Source organism: Xyrauchen texanus, chromosome 27 (genome assembly GCF_025860055.1).
Source record: "Xyrauchen texanus isolate HMW12.3.18 chromosome 27, RBS_HiC_50CHRs, whole genome shotgun sequence".
NCBI classification, from domain to species: Eukaryota; Metazoa; Chordata; class Actinopteri; order Cypriniformes; family Catostomidae; genus Xyrauchen; species Xyrauchen texanus.
Genome location: NC_068302.1, coordinates 41,229,408 through 41,256,054, shown reverse-complemented (window position 1 = coordinate 41,256,054; position 26,647 = coordinate 41,229,408). Strand labels below are relative to the sequence as shown.

The 26,647-nt window shown below is 37.5% G+C and overlaps 2 protein-coding genes across 2 annotated transcripts in view; both read left to right on the top strand.

Moving 5' to 3' along the window:
- The first annotated feature begins 882 nt into the window (after window positions 1-882).
- ptger4a (prostaglandin E receptor 4 (subtype EP4) a) lies at window positions 883-7,055 on the top strand. The gene is made up of 2 exons (XM_052095000.1): window positions 883-1,706; window positions 4,558-7,055. Exons 1-2 carry the CDS (start codon window positions 930-932, stop codon window positions 5,104-5,106), a joined length of 1,326 nt encoding a protein of 441 aa, XP_051950960.1. The 5' UTR covers window positions 883-929; the 3' UTR covers window positions 5,107-7,055.
- Window positions 7,056-12,752: 5,697 nt separating this feature from the next.
- loxhd1b (lipoxygenase homology PLAT domains 1b) overlaps window positions 12,753-26,647 on the top strand; it is a 53,353-nt gene continuing 39,458 nt past the window's right edge. The window contains exons 1-6 of the mRNA XM_052093891.1: window positions 12,753-13,401; window positions 16,987-17,101; window positions 21,245-21,325; window positions 21,418-21,602; window positions 21,795-21,893; window positions 24,040-24,188. Of these exons, the coding sequence (XP_051949851.1) occupies window positions 12,753-13,401; window positions 16,987-17,101; window positions 21,245-21,325; window positions 21,418-21,602; window positions 21,795-21,893; window positions 24,040-24,188 (1,278 nt within the window). The remainder of the gene's footprint in view (window positions 13,402-16,986; window positions 17,102-21,244; window positions 21,326-21,417; window positions 21,603-21,794; window positions 21,894-24,039; window positions 24,189-26,647) is intronic.

Sequence of the window (26,647 nt, the reverse complement as noted above, 5' to 3'; positions counted from 1 at the left end):
AAGCAGAATGGCTGAAATCACTTATGGCACCTTTAAGGTCTCCCTGCTGAAAGAAAACTAACCCAGATAAAACTAGCTTAAGATGGTCCCTCAGCCTGGCCATGTGGTTGGATTTAGAGCAGTTTTGAGCACTTTTAGCAGTTCTGGCTGGGTTATAATGTTGATTACCACAATAATTTATTTCCACTCGTTCCTCCTTTTCTTTAATAAAGCACAAATGTGTGTTCCAGTGAGACACTTCCAATGCAAGTCAATGGGGTTTAATCTGTCAACATTAAAATACTGATTCAAGAGTATAGACACAAGACATAAACAATATGTGTGTTAACATTATTTTACTGTCATTAAATCACACACTGACCACATCTTTTACAATTTTACAGCTTCGTTGCCATGACGACGTAACGCAGTAAACCCGTAAAATCATGATTTAAATAATTTACAGCTCAATTAATGCACAAGTTTAAACAGAAGAATTAATGCAAGTGATTTTATAACATAATAAGCGTCACATTTCTGACTTTAAACCCTCTAAAAATGGACCCCCATTGACTTCCATTATAAGTGTGTCACTGGAACTCACATTTGAGCTTTTATTAAAGAAAAGGAGGAACGAGTGGAAATAATCATATGTGTGGTAATCAACATTATGCCACATGCTGTTTGATCTAACCTCAAGTTTAGCTTGTATTGACCCAGTGATTTCTATGGTCAGTGTTGTGTGTGTTTGGGCGTTCAGTTGTTTCTCAGCCCGTCTGAAGTTGACGTGAGCAGGCGGGGCGGTAAAATCAGATTTACAGTGTCTGTATGAGGGTAACTGACATGTCATAAGAGTCTCATAAGACTTTACTCTGTCCTGCAGAATGGCAAACTGCTGGAACACGAGAGTTCGAGAAGAGTTCAGCGTTTAATGGATAAACCAGATCAACATGAACAACGGCACCGTTTTACGCGTGATGGAACCGACGATTCCTGCGATCATGTTCATTTTTGGGGTCATCAGTAACCTGATCGCCATCGTCGTGCTCTGCAAATCCAGAAAGGAGCAGAAAGAAACCACTTTCTACACGTTGGTGTGCGGTCTGGCGGTGACGGATCTCCTCGGAACGGTCCTGGCGAGTCCGGTGACCATCGCCACTTATGTGAAGGGCTCGTGGCCGGATGGAGACCCGCTGTGCCAGTACTTCGGCTTCGTTCTGCTCTTCTTCTCCTTAGCAGGTCTGAGCATCATCTGTGCCATGTCCATCGAAAGATACATCGCCATCAATCACGCGTATTTCTACAATGATTATGTGGATAAGAGACTCGCGGCTGTGACGCTCCTCGCCATTTACGCATCCAACATCCTCTTCTGCGCGCTCCCGAGCGTCGGGTTCGGAGAGGTGAAGATGCAGTACCCTCAAACCTGGTGCTTCATCGACTGGAGGACTAATGTCACCACGCACGCGGTGTTCTCATACATGTACGCTGGGTTCAGTTCGGTTCTGATTCTGATGACGGTCATCTGTAATGTGCTGGTGTGCGGCGCTCTGATCCGGATGCACCGGCGGTTCGTCAGGCGCATGTCGCTCGGCACTGACCCGGGGAGAGCGTCTGATCCCGGCAGGGGCCGCAGCTATGGATGTCTCGCTGGTGCTGAAATCCAGATGGTCATTCTTCTCATCGCCACTTCAGCTGTCGTGCTCATATGCTCAATTCCACTTGTTGTAAGTTTCTCAGGGAATTCAGTACATGTCACAGATCACTGTCGGCCCAGATATGACGCTTATCGGTGACACCAGAACTTTCTCACAGCAGAACTTTCACGTGTTATTGGTGTCCCACATGCCTTCTTTTTTCTACATTGTTTAACAGATCAGAATGAACGGCAGAGGATTGTGGGTTAGTGTTGTTTAGAGTGGATAAACATGTCATGACGTCATCTCACCTCAACTCTATGCGCAGTGGGATTCAAAATTCTGTCCGAAAGCTTCATATGCGAATGTTCCAAAGAGCATCTCGTGTGATTCAATGCAAACATGAAGGTCTGACCGTCTGTAAGAGGGTGTTTCTTCAACTGTCTCTCTCAGAGGTTGATTTGTACTAAAACTGACAGACTGAAAACTTTTTTCCTTTTTTTCTTTTTAATTCGAAAGTCACTGACTTGGAAACGTTTATTTTATTTATTTATTTTTGTACTTTTTTTTTTATATATCATTTTTAAAATGTTCCTACTTTTCAAATGCCTTTTATGTATATAGTTCACTGTTTAAGCTTTTAGACCCAGACAGGAAATATAAAGTCTGTCTACTAACAAATCTACAATAATTACATTCTAAATACATTATGTAACATTATAATTACATTTATAAATGCATTATAAAGTCATTTATAAATACACTATAAAACATTATAAATGCAATATAAATGCATTTATAATGTGTGATGTTTTATAAATACATTATAAAACATTTATACTTTACACATTATAAATATATTATAAATACATTTATATACACGTTTATAAACACACCATAAAAACATTATAAATACAATATAAAACATCACACATTATAAATACATTTATATTGTATTTATAATGTTTTTATGGTTATTTATAAACGTGTATATAAATTAATTTATATATGTATTTATAATGTGTTTTATAAATACATTATAAAACATTTATACATTACACATTATAAATATATTATAAATAAATTTATAAAAACATTTATAAATACAATATAAAACATTATAAACACAATATAAATGTGTAATATTTTATAATGAAATTATGTTTTTATGGTGTATTTATAAATGTGTTTATAAATGAATTTATTATGCATTTATACATTTATAATGTGTAATGTTTTATAAATACTCTACAAAAAATATTCATTATAAATTAATTTATAAACACATTTATAAATACACTATAAAACATTATAAATACACTATAAATGTATTTATTGTGAATTTATTATGTATTTATACATTTATAATGTGTAATGTTTCGTAAATACTCTATAAAACATTATACATTAGAAATTAATTTATAAACACATTTATAAATACACTATAAAACATTGTAAATACACTAAAAATGTATTTATTGTGTATTTATAATGTGTAATGTTGTATAATGGATGTATAATGTTTTATAGTGCATTTTTAAACCATTACACTTTTAAATACATTATACATTATTTTATAAACATTTATAAATATAATATAAATACAATATATATGCGTAATATTTTATAATGTAATTATAATGTTGTATAGTGTTTTTATAAATGTTTATAAAATAATTTATTTTAATTTTTAAATCTAAATTTAATGTAGTATTTATAAAACATTACGCATTATAAATACATTTATAAATGCATTATACATTTATTTATAAACAAATTTATTAATACACCATAAACATTTATAAAACATTTTAATTGCATTATTAAACATTACACATTTATATTGTATTTATACATTTATTTATAATGTGTAATGTTTTATAAATACTCTATAAAACATTATACATTATAAATTAATTTATAAACACATTTATAAATACACAATAAATACATTTATAGTGTATTTATAAATGTTTTTAAAATAATGTAGAATTTATTTATAAGTATAATGTTTTAAAAATACACTATAAAAACATTATACATTATAAATACACAATAAATACATTTATAGTGTATTTATAATGTTTTATATTGTATTTATAAATGTGTTTATAAATGAAGTTATAATGTGTAATGTTTTATAAATACACTATAAAAACTTTACACATTATAAAACATTACACATAAATATATTATAAATACAATATAAATTTATTTATAATGTGAAATGTTTTATAATGTATTTATAAATGTTTATAAATGAATTTGTAAATGCGTTTATAATGTATTTATAAATACACTTTTAAAACATTATACATACATTATAAGACATTATAAATATATTATACATCCATTAATAATTTTTTTTTTTACAATAAAATGACATTATAAAAATACAAATGATTACGTTTAAAACTAAAATAGTCTAAACAAAGAGTGAAATAAACTATTTAATTATTTACTGTGGAAAATTATTTGTATCAATTTGTCATAATTGACGACTGTCACACAATTGTGACATCACAACAAACAATTAATCCCCTACTGAAGTTTAGTTGTGAAGTTATTGTACTTGATAATCAAGTGGATAAAAGTGTGAGTGACGAGACAAAACAAAAACAAATCAAGGGAAATTAATATCACTTTTATTGAGCATCATTTCCAGTCAAGCTGTAATTTGTGTGTATTTATGATGCATAAAATATCCACTAAAAGTGCCTGAAGTTGAAGAAACGTCCACAAAGGCGGTTATGATCAATGTCTCCGCTTATTATTGATAAGTGTCCTGGAAATAGTACAGAATCGATATTAACTTTATTTAAACTCCCAAAACATTCTTATTAATCCAGTTTATGGCCACATTAACTCCCTGTTATTTGGTCAAATGCATGCGGTGCAAGACATGGTAACAACATTAAATCATGTCATGTTTTATTTACAGGTGCAGGTGTTTCTCAACCAAATTTACAAGACTCCAGTGGAAAGGAGACTTGATCAAAATCCAGATCTATTGTCCATCCGATTTGCTTCAACCAACCCCATTCTAGATCCCTGGATTTATATCCTGCTACGGAAAGCGGTGCTCTCAAAACTGATCGAGAACATCAAGTGTCTTTTCTGTAAGATCGGCTCTCAGAGGCAACAGGCTCAAGGCAACTTCCGCTGCGTGGATGGACAGCAGGTGTCCTCCATTATCTCCAGAGAATCTCCTTCTGTTGTGTCTCGAGAGGTCAAAGAGGTCACCAGCACCTCACAGACTTTCCTCTATCTGCCCGAAGCCACAGAGAGCTACCCGGACACCTGTCAATCAAGCCGGCGTGGGTCGTGTCCATCTGAAGGATGTTCTGAATCCTCCAATCGGAACAGTTTGGACAACGAGGCCCCAAAATGCACAAACATACAGCTGTTAAATGGAGCAAACCTTCAACCTAAAGACCAGTCCTTACAGAGGACGATCACCAGTGAGACTGTCCAAGAGAAGAGCATTTAACTCAACACAAACATCTCCTCTAATAAAAGATGGAAAAGTGCACTTTGATCAAATGCCGGATTATTAAAGTGAAATAGTGACTATGATTGCGCTCCTTATCTTTATGGCATTAAATGAGATTATTTATTTGGATGAAAACGATTATATCATCCACAAATTACATTTCTCAAATGATCTTTTGGATTAGTCCGGTTAAGTTCATTGTACATTAAAACTCCTCTGACTGCCATCATACAGTATACATACATGTTTATTTTTCCAAAAGAGTTCAAAACAGTCACATCAACATCAACAGAAAGCAAGCTGCACAGGAAATGTCCTAGTCCAAATGTTGTCACAAAAACTCTCTGCGTCCTGCTTCCCAAAGAGCATGTTTAAAACGGATAGTCCCACTCCTGGATGCTGATTGGTCAAAAGCCGTTATCACTAAACTTATTCAAGTGGAAGGATGGCATATGCATCCTTTACATTTTTATTATGCACTAACCGTTTTATAAAAGCATTAAGGCATGCAAGGCCTAATGTTAAATACAGTTTGGTCTGTATACTCAGTGTTACAGTGCAATATGTTAGGTAGCAAGCCTTAAAGGGACAGTACACCCAAAAATGAAAATTCTGTCATCATTTACTCACCCTCATGCCTTCTCCGATGTGTCTTTCTTTCTTCTGCCGAACACAAATGAAGATTTTTAGAAGAATATTTCGGCTCTGTAGGTTCATACAATGCAAATGAATGGTGACTAGAACTTTGAAGCCCCAAAAAGCACATAAAGGCAGCATAAAAGTAATCCATACGACTCCGTTGGTTTAATATATGTATTCTAAAGAGATACAATGACTCTGAGTGAGAAACAGATCCTTTAATCCTTTTTTATATTATAAATCTCCTTTTTCACTTTCAGAATGTGAAAGTGAAAGTGGAGATTTATTGACTGTTTCTCACCTACACTTCTCATATTGCTTCAGAAGACAAGGGTTAAACCACTAGATACCGTACACACATGGATCACTTTTATGCTGGCTTTATGTGCTTTTTTGAGCTTAAAAGTTTTGGACCATGTTTACTTATACCATCAGGAAAATTAGACCTTTCCTGAATATGCTACACAGATCCTGGTCCAAGCTCTGGTCATTTCAAGACTGGACCACTGCAATGCTCCGTCGAACACAATTAAGCCACTGCAGATGTTGTTGAACTGTATGACAAGTCACTTTGGATAAAAGTCCGCTAAATGACTAATTTGAATGTAAATGTATTTGTATTGTATGCACCTACAGAGCTGAAATATTCTTCTAGAAATCTTCATTTGTGTTCTGCAGAAGAAAGGAAGTCACACACATCTGGAATGGCTTGAGGGTGAGTAAATGATGAGAGCATTTTCATTTTTGGGTGTACTGTCACTTTAAATGTGCTGTAAGCAATTTTGGCCATTCTAGCATTTCCACAAATTGGGCCGTTGGATTAGGCACACCCCCTCTTTCCAAAACCCAGCACCCCAAATATACCAAATGAGCTTTATTGAGAGCAGAAACGGTTGTTAAAAACAACAGCAGTGAAACAGCGCCCTCTACTGGCAACTGTTATGAACTACATGGCATAAAAATGGCATTAAGCCTCAATAATTCTCTGCAACTACAATACAATGAGAACGGGCAACATGATTGACAGGCAGAAAGTGTCAGAGACCGCTGAAGTCTAGAGCGGTCACAGAGGACACTTATTTCATTCATATCTTCCAGGGAGTTGGACATTTTCTTTGCATGCCTTTCCATTAAAAAATCACTTACAGCAACTTTAACTCAAGAGCTTAAAAATGTTTGAAATGAGATCTGAAGTTAAGATACGATACAGATTCAGTAGGATTCTAGAATTAGGATGTTTGTGCACTATATATATTTTTTTTCACAAGATTTAACAATATAATACTGTACTCACAATAAAAATCAATGCAGGGTTGGTCATTTTCTGTAATAATACAACAAATTACTGTAAAAAATAAAATACAATATTGCACTGCATTGTGGGGTAACTGTGTTTCATTTGTAGTCACCATTATGGTGTTTATTGGATGGGAACTTCCCTAATTTAATTCATTTTCTCCCATCTGAAATGTGTTTGTAACAGAACACTATTTATTGCACTGTATTACATGGAGGAATTGTGGGATTGCCACTAAAGTTTGATCATAATATACAGTCAACCCTCGTTCTCTCAGGCCGGGGAGCCCCCGGCATGACGTACACCCCCCCTCATTCCCTGGGGGAGGGGTGTGCCTTCCGCCCCATCTGCCGCTGGGTCATACCCGTCTACCTGGATGAGGGAGGGGACAAGGGGAGGGAAACAAGAAATGTGGCATATACACGCCGTAATGGCGATTGTGCCAAATTAACAAAACATTTTAAAAAGAGAGGGAAAGGCCAACACGGAGCTCGGTCCTCGGCCACTCCTCCACCCTCTAATGGATGACAGCGCGCCTCCCTGGGCGGATCAGAGGCAGCCCTCCGGCCCCTGGCTGACGGAACGCCCCGCCACGTTATTGGTGCACGATAGGGATCTCCCGCGCCCCTGGCAACAGTAACCGCTCCAGGTGGTTGGTTGGAAGCCCCTCCTCCCCTCGCGGTCAGTGGCCGTTCCTCCGCTTCCAGGCGACCGGGCTCCTGCGTTCTCCAGCGGATGGCCGCGGATGCACCTTTGGGGTGGATGGTAGCACCGAGAAATCCACTACGGCACATCCCTCCTCCTTCCTGGAGGAGGCGAGAACCGGCTTGACAATATAATTAATATTTTAATTATGAACTTAAACCAAAAGACAAACACACACTCACACACACATGCACACTCACACACACTCACACGCACACACACACACTCACTCTCTCTATCACACACACACACACACACACACACACACACACATGCACACTCACTCACACACACATGCACACTCACACACACTCACTCTCTCTATCACACACACACACACACACACACACACACACACACACTCACTCTCTACTCACACACACACACACTCACTCTCTATCACACACACACACACACTCACTCTCTCTATCACACACTCACGCACACACACACTTACTCACACGCACGCACACACATGCACACACACGTACACAGATGCACGCACACGCACACACACACACTCTGACACACACACGCACACACACTCACACACACACACACACTCACACAAGCACACACTCACACACACACACTCACTCACACACACACACACACTCACACACACACACACACACACACACACACACTCACACAAGCACACACACACACACACACACACACACACACACTCACTCACACAATCACACACTCACACACAGCACACACTCACTACTATCACACACACACACACACACACACTCTCTATCACACACTCACACACACACACACTCCTGACACATACGCACACACAAGCACACACTCACACACACACTCACGCACACGCACACACACACACACGCACACACACACACACTCTGACACATACGCACACACAAGCACACACTCACACACACACTCACACACACACACACACACACACACACACACACACACACACACACACACACACTCACACAAGCACACACACACTCACACAGCACACACACACACACACACACACACACACACACACTCACACACACACACACACACACACACACACGTGTTGGACAGCCACCCGTAAATCTCTCTCTCACACTGCCGTCTCCAGTCGGTCTTTATCCCTCTCAAGGGCTAATTAGCCAGATTAGGGGCCGGATGTGCGGAATCACGACCCGTCCCGCCTCCGCCGTGCCACAATACTATATTTTAAAATAATCAATCAGGAAGTGATGTTTGCAATTTGTACGCTACTATACAATCAATGTCTTTCATGATTTTAGGGTAAAAGTTGTGAACCAGGCGCGCACCGATATCAACATTCAACATATGAAACGTAACAATAGTGACAATTAACAAACATAAAAGATCCAGATGGTCATTGTGATGCTGTGATCACATTATACACATGTCTATAAACAGCATAAACACTTCTGTGTAATTATACACTAAATAATGCATTATTATCTGGGTTTATTCTCCCATTGAAATGTCTGATTAGCTCATCAATTAAAATGCTCATCATTAAAGAAAGGTTTTGTATATGATGTTTTCATAGATGGCATGTGTGAGCTGAGACTGGGATTATTCCATCAGATGGCCAGTGTGCTGAAATCAGTTTCACATAATCAGTGTCATTGAATGAAAACAATCGCATTAGAAATCTCCGAGGTAAACGTTGACAAAGCTGGTCTGTGATTTGTTGTTTTTGTCATAATGACACACTAACTTCAATACCGAATGTCAGCTTTAAGAACAGCAAGCCAAAGGAAATTAGTATGAAGCTCTAGGGGCCTTTTTTCAAGTCAATTGCACTGTAGTTTTAGGCTCAGAGTAGATCGCAGTGAAGGGTTTCATTTAATGTGAGGATAAACAGACGGCAGTCAAAGATCTCATCAGACTGATTGATACACACAGAGACAGATGATAACATCCAGAGCTTCAGGCGAGGAATCTACAGACCTCCCTGCCCTCTTAATTCTTTAATAAACAGTCTTTACACTCAGGATACGGATATAATTTTACGGGCTTCCTAACCAGTGAGATTAAAACTGTTCCCATGGAACCGTTGCTGGTTATAGTTTCATCTTTGTTTACAATCGTTCAGACCAAAGCGAACATGAACTCCACCTGACCTACATTTTATGTGTTAATGTAAACATATGAAAATTAACTCAATTAAAAGTCGTTACAGTGCTGATGACATCAGCTGTGGTATCAAAGAAAACAAACTGGTTGATATCTCCCCTTTGAAGAGGTCACTAATTAAAGGGACAGTTCTCCCATAAAATAAACATTCTCTCATGTCATCTCAGTTTGACTTTCTATCTTGTGCAGAACACAAATTAAGATTTTTAGAGGAATATCTCAGCTCTGTAGGTCCATACAATGCAAGTGAATGGTGACAGAAACTTTGAAGCTCCAAAAAGCACATAAAGGCAGCATAAAAGTAATCCATACGACTCCAGTGGTTTAATCCATGTCTTCAGAAGAGATAGGATAAGTGTGGCTGAGAAATAGATCAATATGTAAGCCCTTTTTTACTATAAATCTCCACTTTCACTTTCACATTCATCTTTTGGTTTTTTTGGCGATTACGCAAACTTCTTTGTGCATATCGCCACTTGTTGGGCTGTTGTGCAAATATGATTTATTTATTATTTTCCTTTCTTTATCCCTCCATTTTTTTTTTTTTTTTTATCCATGCCCAGTAGGTGGCAAAATGCACAAAGAATACAAATCGCCAAAAAAAAAACAGATGAAGAAGAAATCTGTCCTTTTGTGAATGCACATAAGAGGTCTGTTCAAAGTGAGAATTTATATGAATCTGTTTTTCACCCACATTTATCATGTCACTTCTGATGACTTGGATTAAACTACTGGAGTCGTATGGATTACTTTTATGCTGCATTTATGTGCTTTTTGGAGCTTCTAAGTTCTGGTCAACATTCACGGTGCTGAGATATTCTTCTAAAAATCTTCATTGTGTTCTGCAGAAGAAAGAAAGTCACACACATCTGAGTAAATGATGAGAGAATTTTCATTTTTGTGTGTACTGTCCCTTTAATTACAAAGAGCTACAAATCTAAAAGGACTGAAGAAATGTGATACATTAGAACATTAAATACATATACCCAAATCCCTCCCGATGTTTTCAGATCCTGCTGCTGACAACATAAGTGCAGGGTTCTAATGACTTGCATCATTTCCTCATGATCCTGATCCTTCATGTTTGTTTTTAAAGTGTCTTCATCATCAGCTCTATTTACATTATGATATTGATGGATTAATACAGTAAATAATCATGAGTGTCAATGGAAAATTTGTTCCCAGCTGTAAGCAGCCGTGCAGTTTATGATCACATTTATGACATTTATTTTATGTTCTTGTTTTCCACATCTTTATAATCTCCCCAATAACCCCCAACAAAACTACAGAGAGTTAAAGTGAATTGAGTGTGTAACATGACAGTCTAAATAAACTATTTTAAGCGTTGAAATATGGTTCCATACATCACTGATGCTGAATCTCATCTGTAGGTTTGTCTCCATCATCTGGTGACCAAATATATTGCTAAATCACAATATAAACCTTTATTTGAATGTGTTGTCCTTTTTTCTCACTATATCTACAACCTTCATTTCTAGGCTTAACTCTGAGAATGTTTTCAAAAGTCGCTCTGTGCAAATCGTATGTTTGGGTTTTCTAGACGGAGATTATGTTTTCAGTCCTGGATTAGATTTCAGTAGTGGCTTCCTTGTATCTGTATTCGTGACACTGGCCTCATTAAGTCTAAAACAGTCTAAATTTTGAATCATTTTGTCACCTGCGTCGTTCCTATCATGCAGTGCATTTAAAAACGTACTATATAATTGAACTATATCTTATAAAATGTCAGAATTTTCAAAGCTCTGTGATTTTTATGTGGTGTGCATGAATGTAATTTAATGGAGATTGTGAGATATTCATCAAAAGTCTGTTGTATCATATTTGATTCATGGATTTCAACATGCATTATCAATAAAATAATATACAAAATTTAAACCAAGCACAAGTTGCTTATATTCAGCAAATACTCATTTTAAAACATCAGTGACAATGTAATCATTAGTCACTTTTACTTTATTAAAATAAGCTGTTATTTATCCCAACATGAGGGTCATTTGAGGCACAAGCCATTATAAATAGATCGACATAAACATTGAAACCACCTTTTCCACAAATAACCACTAGATGGTGCCATAAACATGTGAAACTTACATACTATAGGTCGTTTGGCTCGTCAGCTTGAACAAAGAGTGAAAGGAGCCGTCAAACGTCATGTATCGTATCTGACACTCACGGCTTTAAAGGGTTAATAAGATCATCCTCCAGGAAGTGGCATAATATCGGTGAGAAATGGACAATGATAGCAATGGATTTGATGAATTTTCCCTTTTTTTTAGATATTCGTTGGTTCGTCTCACTATTAAACATTCATTCTGTTTGATAATAAACATTTAAAAATACATTAACAAAGAAATATTTAAATTAAAGACTCTGATGTAAATGGTCAATCATTCACTGAGCAATGACTAACTTTAGTTTTCTTGTTCTATTTCTTGCCATTATGTAAATAATCAAGTAAGTTACAACTAATAAAGTCGAAGTGCCTGAGCTTGAACAGAACATATTTCTGAAATCCTGCTATTCCCTTTAGGAAAATAGTGCACAAGAAGAGTTCAAAAAAGTACTACATAACAGCAATGACCCTCCTGTTACTACAGTGTGTGTTTGACTCTAGGTGACACCTGCATGAGTCACATGACCCAGTGTGTCATATTTAATGAGGTCAGTTAGCAGCTGTCATCAGGTTAAGAAAGTCCCGCTGTGGCTCCAGAGTTTCACCCGCGGCCCGTCTCTTCCTGGCAGGTCTGGCGAGCATCACAGGTCACCCTCGTCTTCTTTCACCTGGACACACACAGTCAACAGTTAAAGTTACACGGTAGTAAATAAATTAAAAATGCCCTCGAAGGAGAAAAAAACACAGCAGTCACAAGAAACCGAAGAGGACGACGATGACGGTAAGGAGAAGAAATCAAAGTCGAGACGGAAAGCCAAGATCAGCGTGACAGATTGTGGCAGTAAAAAGAAGAAACAGAAATCCAACGAGGACACAGAATCAGTCAGCGATGCGCCTGATGTGAGAACGAGTGACCGAAGAGAGAAGAAGAAGAAGAAGAGCTCTAAACAGAAAGATGAAGAGGAAGTGAACAGCAGCAGTGAAGATGAAGGTGACCGATACAAGAAGGGACGTAAAAGCCTTCCAGATGTCGTTCAAGTGACGCCTGGTGCTAAAAAGAGGTCACGGGAGAAAGAGCCTGACGAGAACATCATGGGATCCAAAGACAAGAAATCTAAAGAGGAGGGGAAAAAAAAGAAGAAAGCGGAGAAAGAGGAATCAGAGCAGGAGGAAAACGATGACTCGCAGAAGAAGAAAAAGAAGAAGTCCAAGAAAGGGGCGACTGAAAGCGACGATGAAGGGAAGAAAGGAAAAGGGAAGAAGAAGAAATCAAAAATAGTTGATTATGTTGAGATCTATGAGAATGAACTGAAAAACTATGAGCATGAAAAAGTGGAGAACTACGAAGATGAATACCACAAGAAGAAAGGTAAACAGCTCAGATGCTCTCTAAACACTCTTTTAGCAGTTAAAACCTATTAAATCAACAAACACTGCTTCTCAAAAACATCATCTAATAGTATTTCACTTCTTAGACACTCTTTTAACGTCTCAAATATTAAAACATCTAAAACCCTTTTCAAACACTCCACAATTCCTCACTTTATAAACACCTGAAAATTTCAATTTCCTAAACTCCTCAAACACTCTTAAACATTTCCAAAATACTTTATAAAAGACACTTTAACTTCATCACCCTTTAAAGCGAAACTCTTTAAATACCTCAAATATTGTAAAAAAAAAAAACCAATACCATTAAACTTGGCAAAAACAGTTTAAACACCACAAAACATTTAAATACAAAAATAATAATTTTATCACTCATTTAATAAACACTTTAACCACAAACACTTAATTCATCACCCTTTATACTAGTGGATCACTTAAAATACCTCAAATGTTGCCATAATACGATCTTTAAACATTAAAAAAAACAATTTAACCACAAACACGTCATTTCTCACTCTTTAATCTAGTGGAACACTTAAAATACCTCAAATGTTGTCAAAAGATTTTAAACATCACAAGCACTTAAATCCTCACTCTTGAAACTAGCAGAACACTTTAAACACGTCATACGCTGTCATAATATGATCTTCAAACACTTTAAATATTACAAACACTTAATTAATCCATCTTTATAACAGTGGATCACTTTAAACACCTCAAATGTTGTCATAAAATGATCTTGAAACATTTTAAAAACACCTTAAAACCACAAACACTGAATTCATCACTCTTTAAATTAGCTGAAACACTTTAAACACCTCAAATGTTGCCATAATATGATCCTTAAACATTTCAAAAACACTTTAAACACCACAAACACTAAATTCATCCCTCTTTAAATTAGCGGAAACACTTTAAACACCTCAAATGTTGTCATAAAAGTAGCTATAAACATTTCAAAAACACTTTAAACACCACAAACACTTAATACATCCCTCTTTAAATTAGCGGAAACACTTTAAACACCTCAAATGTTGTCATAAAAGTAGCTTTAAACATTTCAAAACACTTTAAACACCACAAACACTTAATTAATCTCTCTTTAAATTAGCGGAAACACTTTAAACACCTCAACTGTTGTCATAAAAGTAGCTTTAAACATTTATAAAACACTTTAAACACCACAAACACTGATTTCATCCCTCTTTAAATTAGCGGAAACACTTTAAACACCTCAAATGTTGCCATAATATGATCCTTAAACATTTCAAAAACACTTTAAACACCTCAAATGTTGCCATAATATGATCCTTAAACATTTCAAAACACTTTAAACACCACAAACACTAAATTCATCCCTCTTTAAATTAGCGGAAACACTTTAAACACCTCAAATGTTGTCATAAAAGTAGCTTTAAACATTTCAAAACACTTTAAACACCACAAACACTTAATACATCCCTCTTTAAATTAGCGGAAACACTTTAAACACCTCAAATGTTGTCATAAAAGTAGCTTTAAACATTTCAAAACACTTTAAACACCACAAACACTGAATTCATCCCTCTTTAAATTAGCGGAAACACTTTAAACACCTCAAATGTTGCCATAATATGATCCTTAAACATTTCAAAAACACTTTAAACACCTCAAATGTTGCCATAATATGATCCTTAAACATTTCAAAACACTTTAAACACCACAAACACTTAATACATCCCTCTTTAAATTAGCGGAAACACTTTAAACACCTCAAATGTTGTCATAAAAGTAGCTTTAAACATTTCAAAACACTTTAAACACCACAAACACTGAATTCATCCCTCTTTAAATTAGCGGAAACACTTTAAACACCTCAAATGTTGCCATAATATGATCCTTAAACATTTCAAAAACACTTTAAACACCACAAACACTAAATTCATCCCTCTTTAAATTAGCGGAAACACTTTAAACACCTCAAATGTTGCCATAATATGATCCTTAAACATTTCAAAAACACTTTAAACACCACAAACACTTAATTAATCTCTCTTTAAATTAGCGGAAACACTTTAAACACCTCAACTGTTGTCATAAAAGTAGCTTTAAACATTTATAAAACACTTTAAACACCACAAACACTGATTTCATCCCTCTTTAAATTAGCGGAAACACTTTAAACACCTCAAATGTTGCCATAATATGATCCTTAAACATTTCAAAAACACTTTAAACACCTCAAATGTTGCCATAATATGATCCTTAAACATTTCAAAACACTTTAAACACCACAAACACTTAATACATCCCTCTTTAAATTAGCGGAAACACTTTAAACACCTCAAATGTTGTCATAAAAGTAGCTTTAAACATTTCAAAACACTTTAAACACCACAAACACTGAATTCATCCCTCTTTAAATTAGCGAAACACTTTAAACACCTCAAATGTTGCCATAATATGATCCTTAAACATTTCAAAAACACTTTAAACACCTCAAATGTTGCCATAATATGATCCTTAAACATTTCAAAACACTTTAAACACCACAAACACTTAATACATCCCTCTTTAAATTAGCTGAAACACTTTAAACACCTCAAATGTTGTCATAAAAGTAGCTTTAAACATTTCAAAAACACTTTAAACACCACAAACACTTAATTAATCACTCTTTAAATTAGCTGGACACTTTAAACACCTCAAATGTTGTCATAATATGATCCTTAAACATTTCAAAAACACTTTAAACACCACAAACACTTAATTAATCACTCTTTAAATTAGCTGGACACTTTAAACACCTCAAATGTTGCCATAATATGATCCTTAAACATTTCAAAAATCATATTATGACAACATTTGAGGTGTTTAAAGTGTTTCCGCTAATTTAAAGAGGGATGAATTAAGTGTTTGTGGTGTTTAAAGGTTTTTTAAATGTTTAAAGTGTTTGAAGATCATATTATGACAGCGTATGACGTGTTTAAAGTGTTCTGCTAGTTTCAAGAGTGAGGATTTAAGTGCTTGTGATGTTTAAAATCTTTTGACAACCTTTGAGGTGTTTAAATTGCACATCAAATACTTAATTCATCACTCTTTATACTAGCAGAACACTTTAAATACCTCAAATGTTGTCATAAAACGATCTTGAAACATCTCAAATCTTTAAACATTACAAAAAACACTTTAAACAGCTAAAGCCCTTATTAAACACACCAAACTCTCTTTTCCTTTCTGTTCTGGAAGATTGTGTTACTGCTAGGATTTACTTTTGATTCTGATTTTGTATGTCAGGACTTCAAGGCATGATGATTTTTATTCATTTTTTTTGTGTGTCTCAAATTATGTTTAAAGTTGCAATTTGGGCCTGAGGAAATGGACCTTGATTGTTTGATTGTTTGATTGTTTGATCCTCCGTATGTGTTATTCACATTAGAGTGAGCGGATGTGATCTCAGCATATGGCAGATCTGCCAAACGATGCTTCTGCTATGGAATCTCCTCATAAATAATGCACAAGATCTCTTTCTAGTTCATTCTGTGCCTAATCCAATGACAGCAGCTTTCTCACTGCCGCTCTGCAGTGTATGAGGTGGTGACCATCACTGGAGATGTGAGTGGAGCGGGTACAGATGCCAATGTCTTCATCACACTCTTTGGAGAATATGGCATCACACCCAAGTTGCATCTTGCCAGCAAGTGAGTCCGTGTGACAGGTTTTACAGGCCTCACATGTGATTACTGACCTGAAACTGCTTCATAAGTGTCTTTGTTAATAATGAATGAATTTCCTCTTCTGGTTACCTGGGCACAGTTGCAAAAAAACACCTTAAGTTCAGAAAACCTTGACTTAGTTATAATTGTAAAATATAGGGTTTTCTTAGCTTAAGGGTTTCTTGCAACCGTAACCTGCCAGGAAGTGTTCAATTATTGTTTAGCCCTTAAAACTTTCATTTGAATAAATAGTAAGTCTATTTTTGTTCTGTCTTTTCCACAGCACAGAGAAGAGGTATTTGCGTTTGTTTCCTTTAAATAATGAAGGGAATATAACACTGATTTTTATCTTCTTTTGTGATGTCTTTAGTGGATATGCTGACATGTGCACATGATATTCTAGAACTTTTCATCAAGGACCAATATGTTTGCATAGTGCATGTCACAGGCATCTGTTGACCTGCAAACACTGTCATAAAGATAATTCAAGTGCTTAAATATGCATGGAAAGGATTGTAATAAATCCTCATGATGAACGGCTACAATATGCATGTGCTGTACATCAACCTGATGAACTCAGTGTGAATAAAACTGGTTCAATGTTTAATGGAAATGTATAGCATTGTGCTGGAGCTCATTCTCTTATAGAAAGACTACAGCACTTTACTATTCTGTTTCACGACACACATAATTCAAATGACTATTATTTAATGTTACATGGCATCGTAGCAACCCAGAACTAATCTAATAATTTGAATATTTGAGCAAAATTACAGAATATGTGTGTTTAATATATTATTACAGCAAATGCATGGTATATTTGGCTGCTAGAAATCATGTATTTTCTGAAAATCTGTTGTAAAATCTAATTGTTGGTGTTTTTAAGGAAACCAAGGGCATGAAAGGTTAAGTATTTCCTTCTTAATCTCTTCAAAGGGTATTTTTGGGCTGTCGCCTGCAATTTTTCACACTTAAGTTTAAAAGCTCACTATTTACACATAATGTGGACTAATTGCCAAATATTGCTCTCATTTTTCAGAAAACCCTCCAAAAAAAAAAATAGATATATTATTCATAAAACTTTAAATAAAAAAATTATATATATTTATATGAACAAAACCTTTGAATGCTTACAAAATTAGGAAAAAAAATTATATATATATTTTCTTTTGTATTTTGTCCTAATTTTGTAAGCATTCAAAGGTTTTGTTCACTCCATCTCCCTCCAAAAAGTCTTATCCACTAGATGGCAGCAAGTACTACAATTGTATTTCTATCACATTCCATCACAATATACAGATATGAACTGTAGGGGGCGCTCTAACACATTTTACCCCTCACAGATGTGAACTGTAGGGGGCGCTCTAACACATTTTACCCCTCACAGATGTGAACTGTAGGGGGCGCTCTAACACATTATACCCCTCACAGATATGAACTGTAGGGGGCGCTCTAACACATTATACCCCTCACAGATGTGAACTGTAGGGGGCGCTCTAACACATTATACCCCTCACAGATGTGAACTGTAGGGGGCGCTCTAACACATTATACCCCTCACAGATGTGAACTGTAGGGGGCACTAACACATTTTACCCCTCACAGATGTGAACTATAGGGGGCACTAACACATTATACCCCTCACAGATGTGAACTGTAGGGGGCACTAACACATTTTACCCCTCACAGATGTGAACTGTAGGGGGCGCTCTAACACATTATACCCCTCACAGATGTGAACTGTAGGGGCGCTCTAACACATTATACCCCTCACAGATGTGAACTGTAGGGGCGCTCTAACACATTATACCCCTCACAGATGTGAACTGTAGGGGCGCTCTAACACATTATACCCCTCACAGATGTGAACTGTAGGGGCGCTCTAACACATTATACCCCTCACACATGTGAACTGTAGGGGCGCTCTAACACATTATACCCCTCACAGATGTGAACTGTAGGGGCGCTCTAACACATTATACCCCTCACACATGTGAACTGTAGGGGCGCTCTAACACATTATACCCCTCACAGATGTGAACTGTAGGGGGCTCTAACACATTATACCCCTCACACATGTGAACTGTAGGGGCGCTCTAACACATTATACCCCTCACACATGTGAACTGTAGGGGCGCTCTAACACATTTTACCCCTCACAGATGTGAACTGTAGGGGGCGCTCTAACACATTATACCCCTCACAGATGTGAACTGTAGGGGGCACTCTAACACATTATACCCCTCACAGATGTGAACTGTAGGGGGCGCTCTAACACATTTTACCCCTCACAGATGTGAACTGTAGGGGGCGCTCTAACACATTTTACCCCTCACAGATGTGCTCGTCCATAGACATTCAGTCTAATGTTCAGTTCAAGCAACACCCTCATTATTTCATTGAATATCTCGTCCTCTGAGTGGACTACAAGCTCAATCTAGGGGTCATTAGAAAGTTGAGGTCCTCCCCTTTACAATGGCTATATATCATTAATAGTTGATAACTTATATTTCTGATGATTTGTTTAGCATTTCCTGCTGCACTGCATATTTTGTACTGGACATCTAAGATATAACATTGGATTATTCACACAAACAAGCTCATAGACAAATAAACAATGGCTAATTGTTTAGATAAATGCCTAAGGTAAGAGCAGATATGACTTTTTTAGCAATTTGGGGCTCACAGCAGCAGCGATAGGCCCATAATTGATACGTTTGTATTTGAATATCAAATTTCACTTTGTATTATTTTTTTAAATCATTCGAACTGTGGTGTTAGTGCAACAAAATGTCACTGTCACATTTCTGAGAATGAGAGCTTTAATTTGATATATTATTTGTCTATTTAAAGGGATAACTCACCCTCATGCCATCCCAGATGTGTATAAAAATATCCCAGCTCAGCTGGTCCTTAGAATGGGAGTGGATGGTGATTAGATATTTGTAGGCCCAAAAATCACAGATAGTCAGCATTAAAGTAATCCATCATATCTCAAGTGGTGACATTAATGTCTTCTAAAGTGAATTGATCACACTGTGTGTGAAAAGAACGATATTTAAGCACTTTTTAACTATATTAGATCTCTTCAAGTCAGGCGTTGACGAATGGCCAAATTACCTGAGTGCTCCCGTGAAGTAAGTGTGATGGCACGTGAACTGATGCATGACCGACACACAATCAATGAGTTGAAGGAACGTGCCAACACGTTGGGCTCACGGGAGCACTCGAGTAAATGTGGCCATTCGTCAAGGCCTGACTCGAAGAGATCTAATATAGTTAAAAAGTGCTTAAATATTGTTATTTTTCGCACACAAAGTGATCGATTCGTTTTAGAAGACATTAATGCCGCCACTGGATATATGATCCCTCAGATGGCATGAGGGTGAGTAAATGATCAGAGAATTTTCATTTTTGGGCGAACTATTACTATTACAACTGTTATTTGAAAGACTTTTACATTCATTTTAATATTTCTACCGCATTACCACTAGGTGGCGCTTATTTGCGACTCGGATGTTTCCAGGCCTTATTTTGTTATTTTAAGTAACATAAATGCATAATTGATGGTTATCTATGAAAAGGCTCGATTCTAAGCTATCAAACAATACCACATATACCTGACTTGCTAGTGTCTGGGTAATTTACGTTTTAAGCTTAAACGTTTTTTGCGATATAGCACGGGGGTGCCATTCCTGGAAGGAATGCAACTGAGGCTTCACATTGCATCTCTATTCCAAAATATTGCTAAAATGCACACAGTTTAAACATACAGTAGGCTTCTGTAACAGAGTGATGGAGTCGTAACCTCTTCAAGTCTGCTGACCCGCCGGCGGGGTTACGACTCTATCACTCTGTTACAGAAGCCTACTGTATGTTTAAACTGTATGCATTTATAAATCCCCTTATGGACCATAAGGGGATTTATAAAGTCATAATCTACGAGACTGTCTGAAAATGATCAAATCCATATTCCCTTGAGTTCTCACATTAATACAATCTGTGTCTTGACCATGTGTGGTTGTTATTGAGATTTAGGGAGTGTTGTTCTCTTATCTGTTAGCTTTTGCATCCTGTGTTTTCAGAAATGATGATGTGCGATGTTGTTTTCATTGACATTTATTGCAGGAATCGAACAGCGTTTGAAAAAAACAAAACCGATGTCTTCCGTATAAAAACACACAATGTTGGACCTTTAAAAAAAATTAGGTGAGATGGCAGAACTTATCACTTTTAAAATAAATATGATAAATAATATATGAATAATATATCACCACTATCTGTTGACTTTATCCTGTCAGGATTGAACATGATAATACGGGCCTGAACGCCAGCTGGTTTCTGGACCGGGTCATCGTCACAGACATGAACAGACCACATTTACGTTTCTATTTCGCTTGCAACAACTGGCTGAGCAGAAACGAGGGCGACGGCCTATTTGTTCGCGACCTCCTCGGCACTCTCGACCCCATGGACATGCCCAAATGTGAGAGACTCCTGGAGTTTGATTTCACTCTTTTAAAGTTAAAATTTTAAACGGGTCAAATTGACCCGAAACTGCATTCAAGATGGTTTCCATTTAATATCTGCTCTGCTTTTGTTCAAATAGTTCTCTATAATTGTTTGCTCTTGCATTGCCTTTTTAAATGTGATATTGTGCTTTTTTTTTTGGTTGCAGATAATAAATACGTTGTGAGTGTTTTCACGGCAGATGTGAAAGGCAGTGGGACAGACGCTGATGTCTTCCTCAATATATTTGGGGAAAATGGTGATACAGGTAACCAGGATGTTGGTAATGTCCTGTTTAAGTGTTACTTTCTCCTTTATATCAGTGAGTGTTTTAAATGCACACTAATATGCTGATAGCTATCAAAAATCAAACGTATTCAAAAATCTAACATTAACCCAAACTCGCTAAGTCAATGGGTGTGGCCATGACATTTTGGTATTTTCGTACAAGCCCGCACTAATTCTAGGTGCAAGTGGATTTGGCGAAATTGTCCGTGCAATGCACGAAAAGGCGTAAACCAAGTGCCATTTAATTCTGAGGTTCTTCTCCGGTTATTCCAGCATCTGCATCCTATTATAAAAAACAACATATAAATCCAAATGAACATGTATTTATACTAAAGTAATACAAAAATGACTATAAAAGGTTTAGAAGTGAGTCGTTTTTCGAGATCACTTTCACGAATCAGCCCTCAAATGTCGCCTCCCATCATTATGCTATCCTTGGTAGCGCCTTTCAAAGTCCAGTATATCCTGATGGAAGCGCTCGCCTTCTCCTCCGAGTATGCTCCCATGTTCTCCTTGAGTTTATCAAGATGAGCATCAAGGATATGGACTTTGTGGGACGTCCTTCAGCCCATTGTGCCGTAGTTCTTCAGTCTCAACCAGCTCCACATAGTTTTCAGCCTTGTGATTGCCCAGGAAGCCCCGAACCACTGCGGCAAATCTGTTCCAAGCCGCTTTCTCCTTACTAGTGAGCTTCTTAGGAAATTCATTGCACTCCAGGATCTTCTTTATCTGTGGTCCGATGAATACACCGGCTTTGACCTTTGCCTCAGATATTTTAGGGAAGAAGTCTTAAAGGTACGTGAAAGCTGCCGACTCCTTATCTAGAGCTCTGACTAATTGTTTCATGAGGCCCAATTTGATGTGCAGTGGTGGTGGTGTCAGCACCTTCCGGGGGTCCATCAGTGGTTCCCACTTGACGTTGTTCCTCCCCATGGAGAACTCTGTCTGCTGTGGCCAGTCCCACCTGTGGTAGTGCACCTTGGTGTCCCTGCTGTCCCAAAGGCGTACCAAAAAAATGTATAACACAAAATTCCAAGCAACAATTGTCCATCTTACCTTCCAGAGTTGTTTTGCAGTGCCTGCAGGTGAAATGAGATGCCCAGGGCTTGTCTTGATCCCCAACAGGCATGCCGAAATATGCCTTACTGGCCTCACACATCTCAGCAGATTCTTCCATGGAGTACTTTTAGCGCTTGTCTTGATGAATTGGCCGCAGACGTGGCAAAATGCATCTGCCCGATGCTTGCAGCCTCTTGATGCCATCTCAGAAAAATGCAGATATGTATCCCCTGTATTTATACTACTATTTATATTACTGGAAAGTTCTAGAAGTTACTCCAAGTTTACTCCGCACTGAATCTATCTAGAATGTTCTGGAAAATAGCTACATTTCAAAATATCACTGTCTTGGTCACAAAAGCAAAGTTTGTGGGGAATAAAAGCCAATTTCTAGACTTTTGAGGCATAAGCAATTATGAAATAACCCTTACTACCCCGGGAACAAAGACAAATAAAAAATAAATAATAATATTTTGTTGCACGTGCATTATTTGCATGTGTTGCATTCATAAAATGGGCATGCAAACACATGCAAATAATAAAAAATATTAAGAAAAATGTACAAAAAAAATGCAAATAATGTTGAATGTGGAATTTGCATTGAGGCAGCCTGTAATTTCTTATAATTAGCTTCTGTTGTTTATGCATTTACAACATTGTTATTTTTCCTATTCAGCCTATATTATGTTTATTATTGTGCAGACTGCTGAGCCTATGCAGTTCGTGCTAATACTATTACATTTTAATGAGTGGTTTTAAATACTTTTTTGTTTAATTTTGTACAATAAAAACTATTTTGGAACCATTTTGTGTCGCCGCTTGACCAGTTGAGGAGATCTAAAGCGTCCATACACTGAGCGTGTCCTCAGTAAGACACTGAATATGATAGCACACATGGGATTACACCGCTCGCTGCTGTATTTCCTGTGCAGTCTCTCGCTGCTGGGCTGTTAAGGTGCAAATGTGATCACATTTCCTATGATCTGTTTTTTTTAAATGCATTTGTACTCAAATCATGTTGATATACCATATCAGGTGACATTGTGATTTGTTTATCTGTCCCAAAGGAGAGAGACGTTTAGACAATGATAAAAACAACTTTGAGAGAGGATCAGAAGATAAATTCACCATAGAGGCGCCAAATCTAGGACGAGTGAGAAAAATCACAATTGGACACAATAACAAAGGCTCTTCGGCTGGATGGTTTGTAGAAAAGGTAAAACATGAGTAAAATACAAACTTTACCTCCATAAACAAAAGACATTGTTGAAGAAACTTTAAAATAGACTTTCACAATTCTGGTACTGTTTCCTCTTTACTTTATAAACTAATTCGACTCGTCCCTCCTTTTATTTTAATAAAGCACAAATGTGTGTTCCAGTGAGTCACTTCCAATGCAAGTCAATGGGGTTTAATCTGTCAATATTAAAATACTGATTCAAAAGTATAGACACAAGACATAAACAATATGTGTGTTAACATGATTTTACCGTCATTAAATCACTTACCAACTGCATCTTTTACAATTATACAGCTTCGTTGCCATGACGACGTAACGCCGTAAACCGTAAAATCATGATTTAAATAATTTACAGCTCAAATAATGCACAAGTTTAAACAGAAGAATTAATGCAAGTGATTTTATAACATAATAAGCTTCACATTTCTGACTTTAAACCCTCCAAAAATTGCCCCCATTGACTTCCATTGTAAATGTCTCACTGGAACACACATATGTACTTTTATAAAGAAAAGGCAGGACGAGTCGAAATAATTTTTTGTGGTTATCAGGAACTAAGAACAGTTCAAGGAATGAAAACGTAACTGAAAACGGGAACAAAAATAATTGTCAATTGTTCCGGAGTGAAAACTTTATTTATTTTATTTATTTTGAATTTTTTATCCCTTTTTCTCCCGAATTGGAATACCCAATTCCCACTACTTAGTAGATCCTCATGGTGGTGCGGTTACTCGCCTCAATCCGGGTGGTGGAGGACGAGTCTCAGTTGCCTCCGCGTCTGAGACCGTCAATCCGCGCATCTTATCACGTGACTCGTTGTGCATGACACAGCGGAGACTCACAGCATGTGGAGACTCATGTTACTCTCCACGATCCACACACAACTCACCACACGCCCCATTGAGAGAACCACTAATCACCACCACGAGGAGGTTACCCCATGTGACTCTACCCTCCCTAGCAACCGGGCCGATTTGGTTGCTTAGGAGACCTGACTGGAGTCTCTCAGCACATCCTGGATTCGAACTCGTGACTCTAGGTGTGATAGTCAGCATCAATACTCGCCGAGATACCCAGAACCCTGCAAACTGTATTTTTTCTCTGCTGATAAATCCACCACAAGTGGAAATGTATGTGCAAGGTAGGGGTTTGTACAGTTATTGAATTAAATCTGAGTTAATTTATATATGTACATGAGTTATGTATTTACATTAATGCACTATGGGGGAGTCCTGAGGCACTTTAATTGGTCATGTGGAATATGGCCTGTGGGTAGAAACTGTTCTGCCTGGATGTCCTCAGTGCTCTGTAGTGCTGGCAAGAGGGCAACAGTTCAAAGAGGGTGTTGGCATGGTCTGTGGGGTCCAGGTACAGGTCTTGGAGGGTGGGCAGGGGGCACCAATAATCCTCTCAGCAGTCCTGGCTGTCCATTGTTGTTTCCTTCTGTCTGATTTGGTGGCTGAACCAAACCAAACAGTTATAGATGTACACAGGACACTCAATGATGGCCGAGTAGAACTGAGTCAGCAGCTCCTGTGGCATTGTGAACTTCCTCAGCTGGTTAAGAAAGAACAACCTCTGCTGAGCCTTCATCACAATAGAGTCTATGTGGGTGTCCCTCTTCTGGTCCTGAGAGATTGTAGAGCCCAGGAACCTGAATGACTCCACTGGTGCCATAGTGCTGTTCAGGATGGTGATGTGTGGTGCGGGGAGATTTCTCCTGAAGTCCACTATCATCTCCACTGTTTTGATCTGGTTCAGCTTAATGTTGTTGTGACCGCACCAGACAGCCAGCTGATCAACCTCCCATCTGTATTCAGACTTGTTACCGTTGCAGATGAGGCTGATGACCGTGGTGTTGTCTACAAACTTCAGGAGCTTGACAGTGGGGTCTTTTGCAGTGCAGACATTCCTACAGGGAGAAGAATAGTGGAGAGAGAACGCATGCATGAGGAGAACCATTGCTGATCGTACAAGTGCTGGAAGTGAATTTCTCCAGTCTCTCTAGCTGCTGCCTGTCTGTCAGAAAGCTGGTGATCCACTGACAGATAGACATGGGAACAGGGAGTTTGTGTAATTTAGTCCAGAGATTAGCTGGGATGATGGTGTTGGAAGCCGAACTGAAGTCCACAAAAAGAATCCTTGCATATGCCCCTGGTCTGTCTAGATGTTGCAGGATATGATGCAATCCCACGTTGACTGCATCATCCACAGACCTGTTTGCTCGGTAAGCAAATTGAAAGGGGTCCAGTAATGTACTTCAGGTAGGTCAAAACTAGTCTCTCAAATGGCTTCATGACCACAGATGTGAGAGCAACAGGCCTGTAGTCATCCTGTGATTTGGGGTTTTGTGGGGACCGGAATGATGGCGGATCGTCTGAAGCAGTAGGGAACTTCACACTGATCCAGTCTATTGGATCTATTGAAGATCTGTG

Excerpts from the sequence above, each read along its gene's own strand:
- ptger4a (XM_052095000.1), top strand. The coding sequence starts at position 930 with ATGAACAACGGCACCGTTTTACGCGTGATGGAACCGACGATTCCTGCG. Across the intron at positions 1,707-4,557 it reads TATGCTCAATTCCACTTGTT|GTGCAGGTGTTTCTCAACCA; the intron begins GTAAGTTTCTCA and ends TTTTATTTACAG.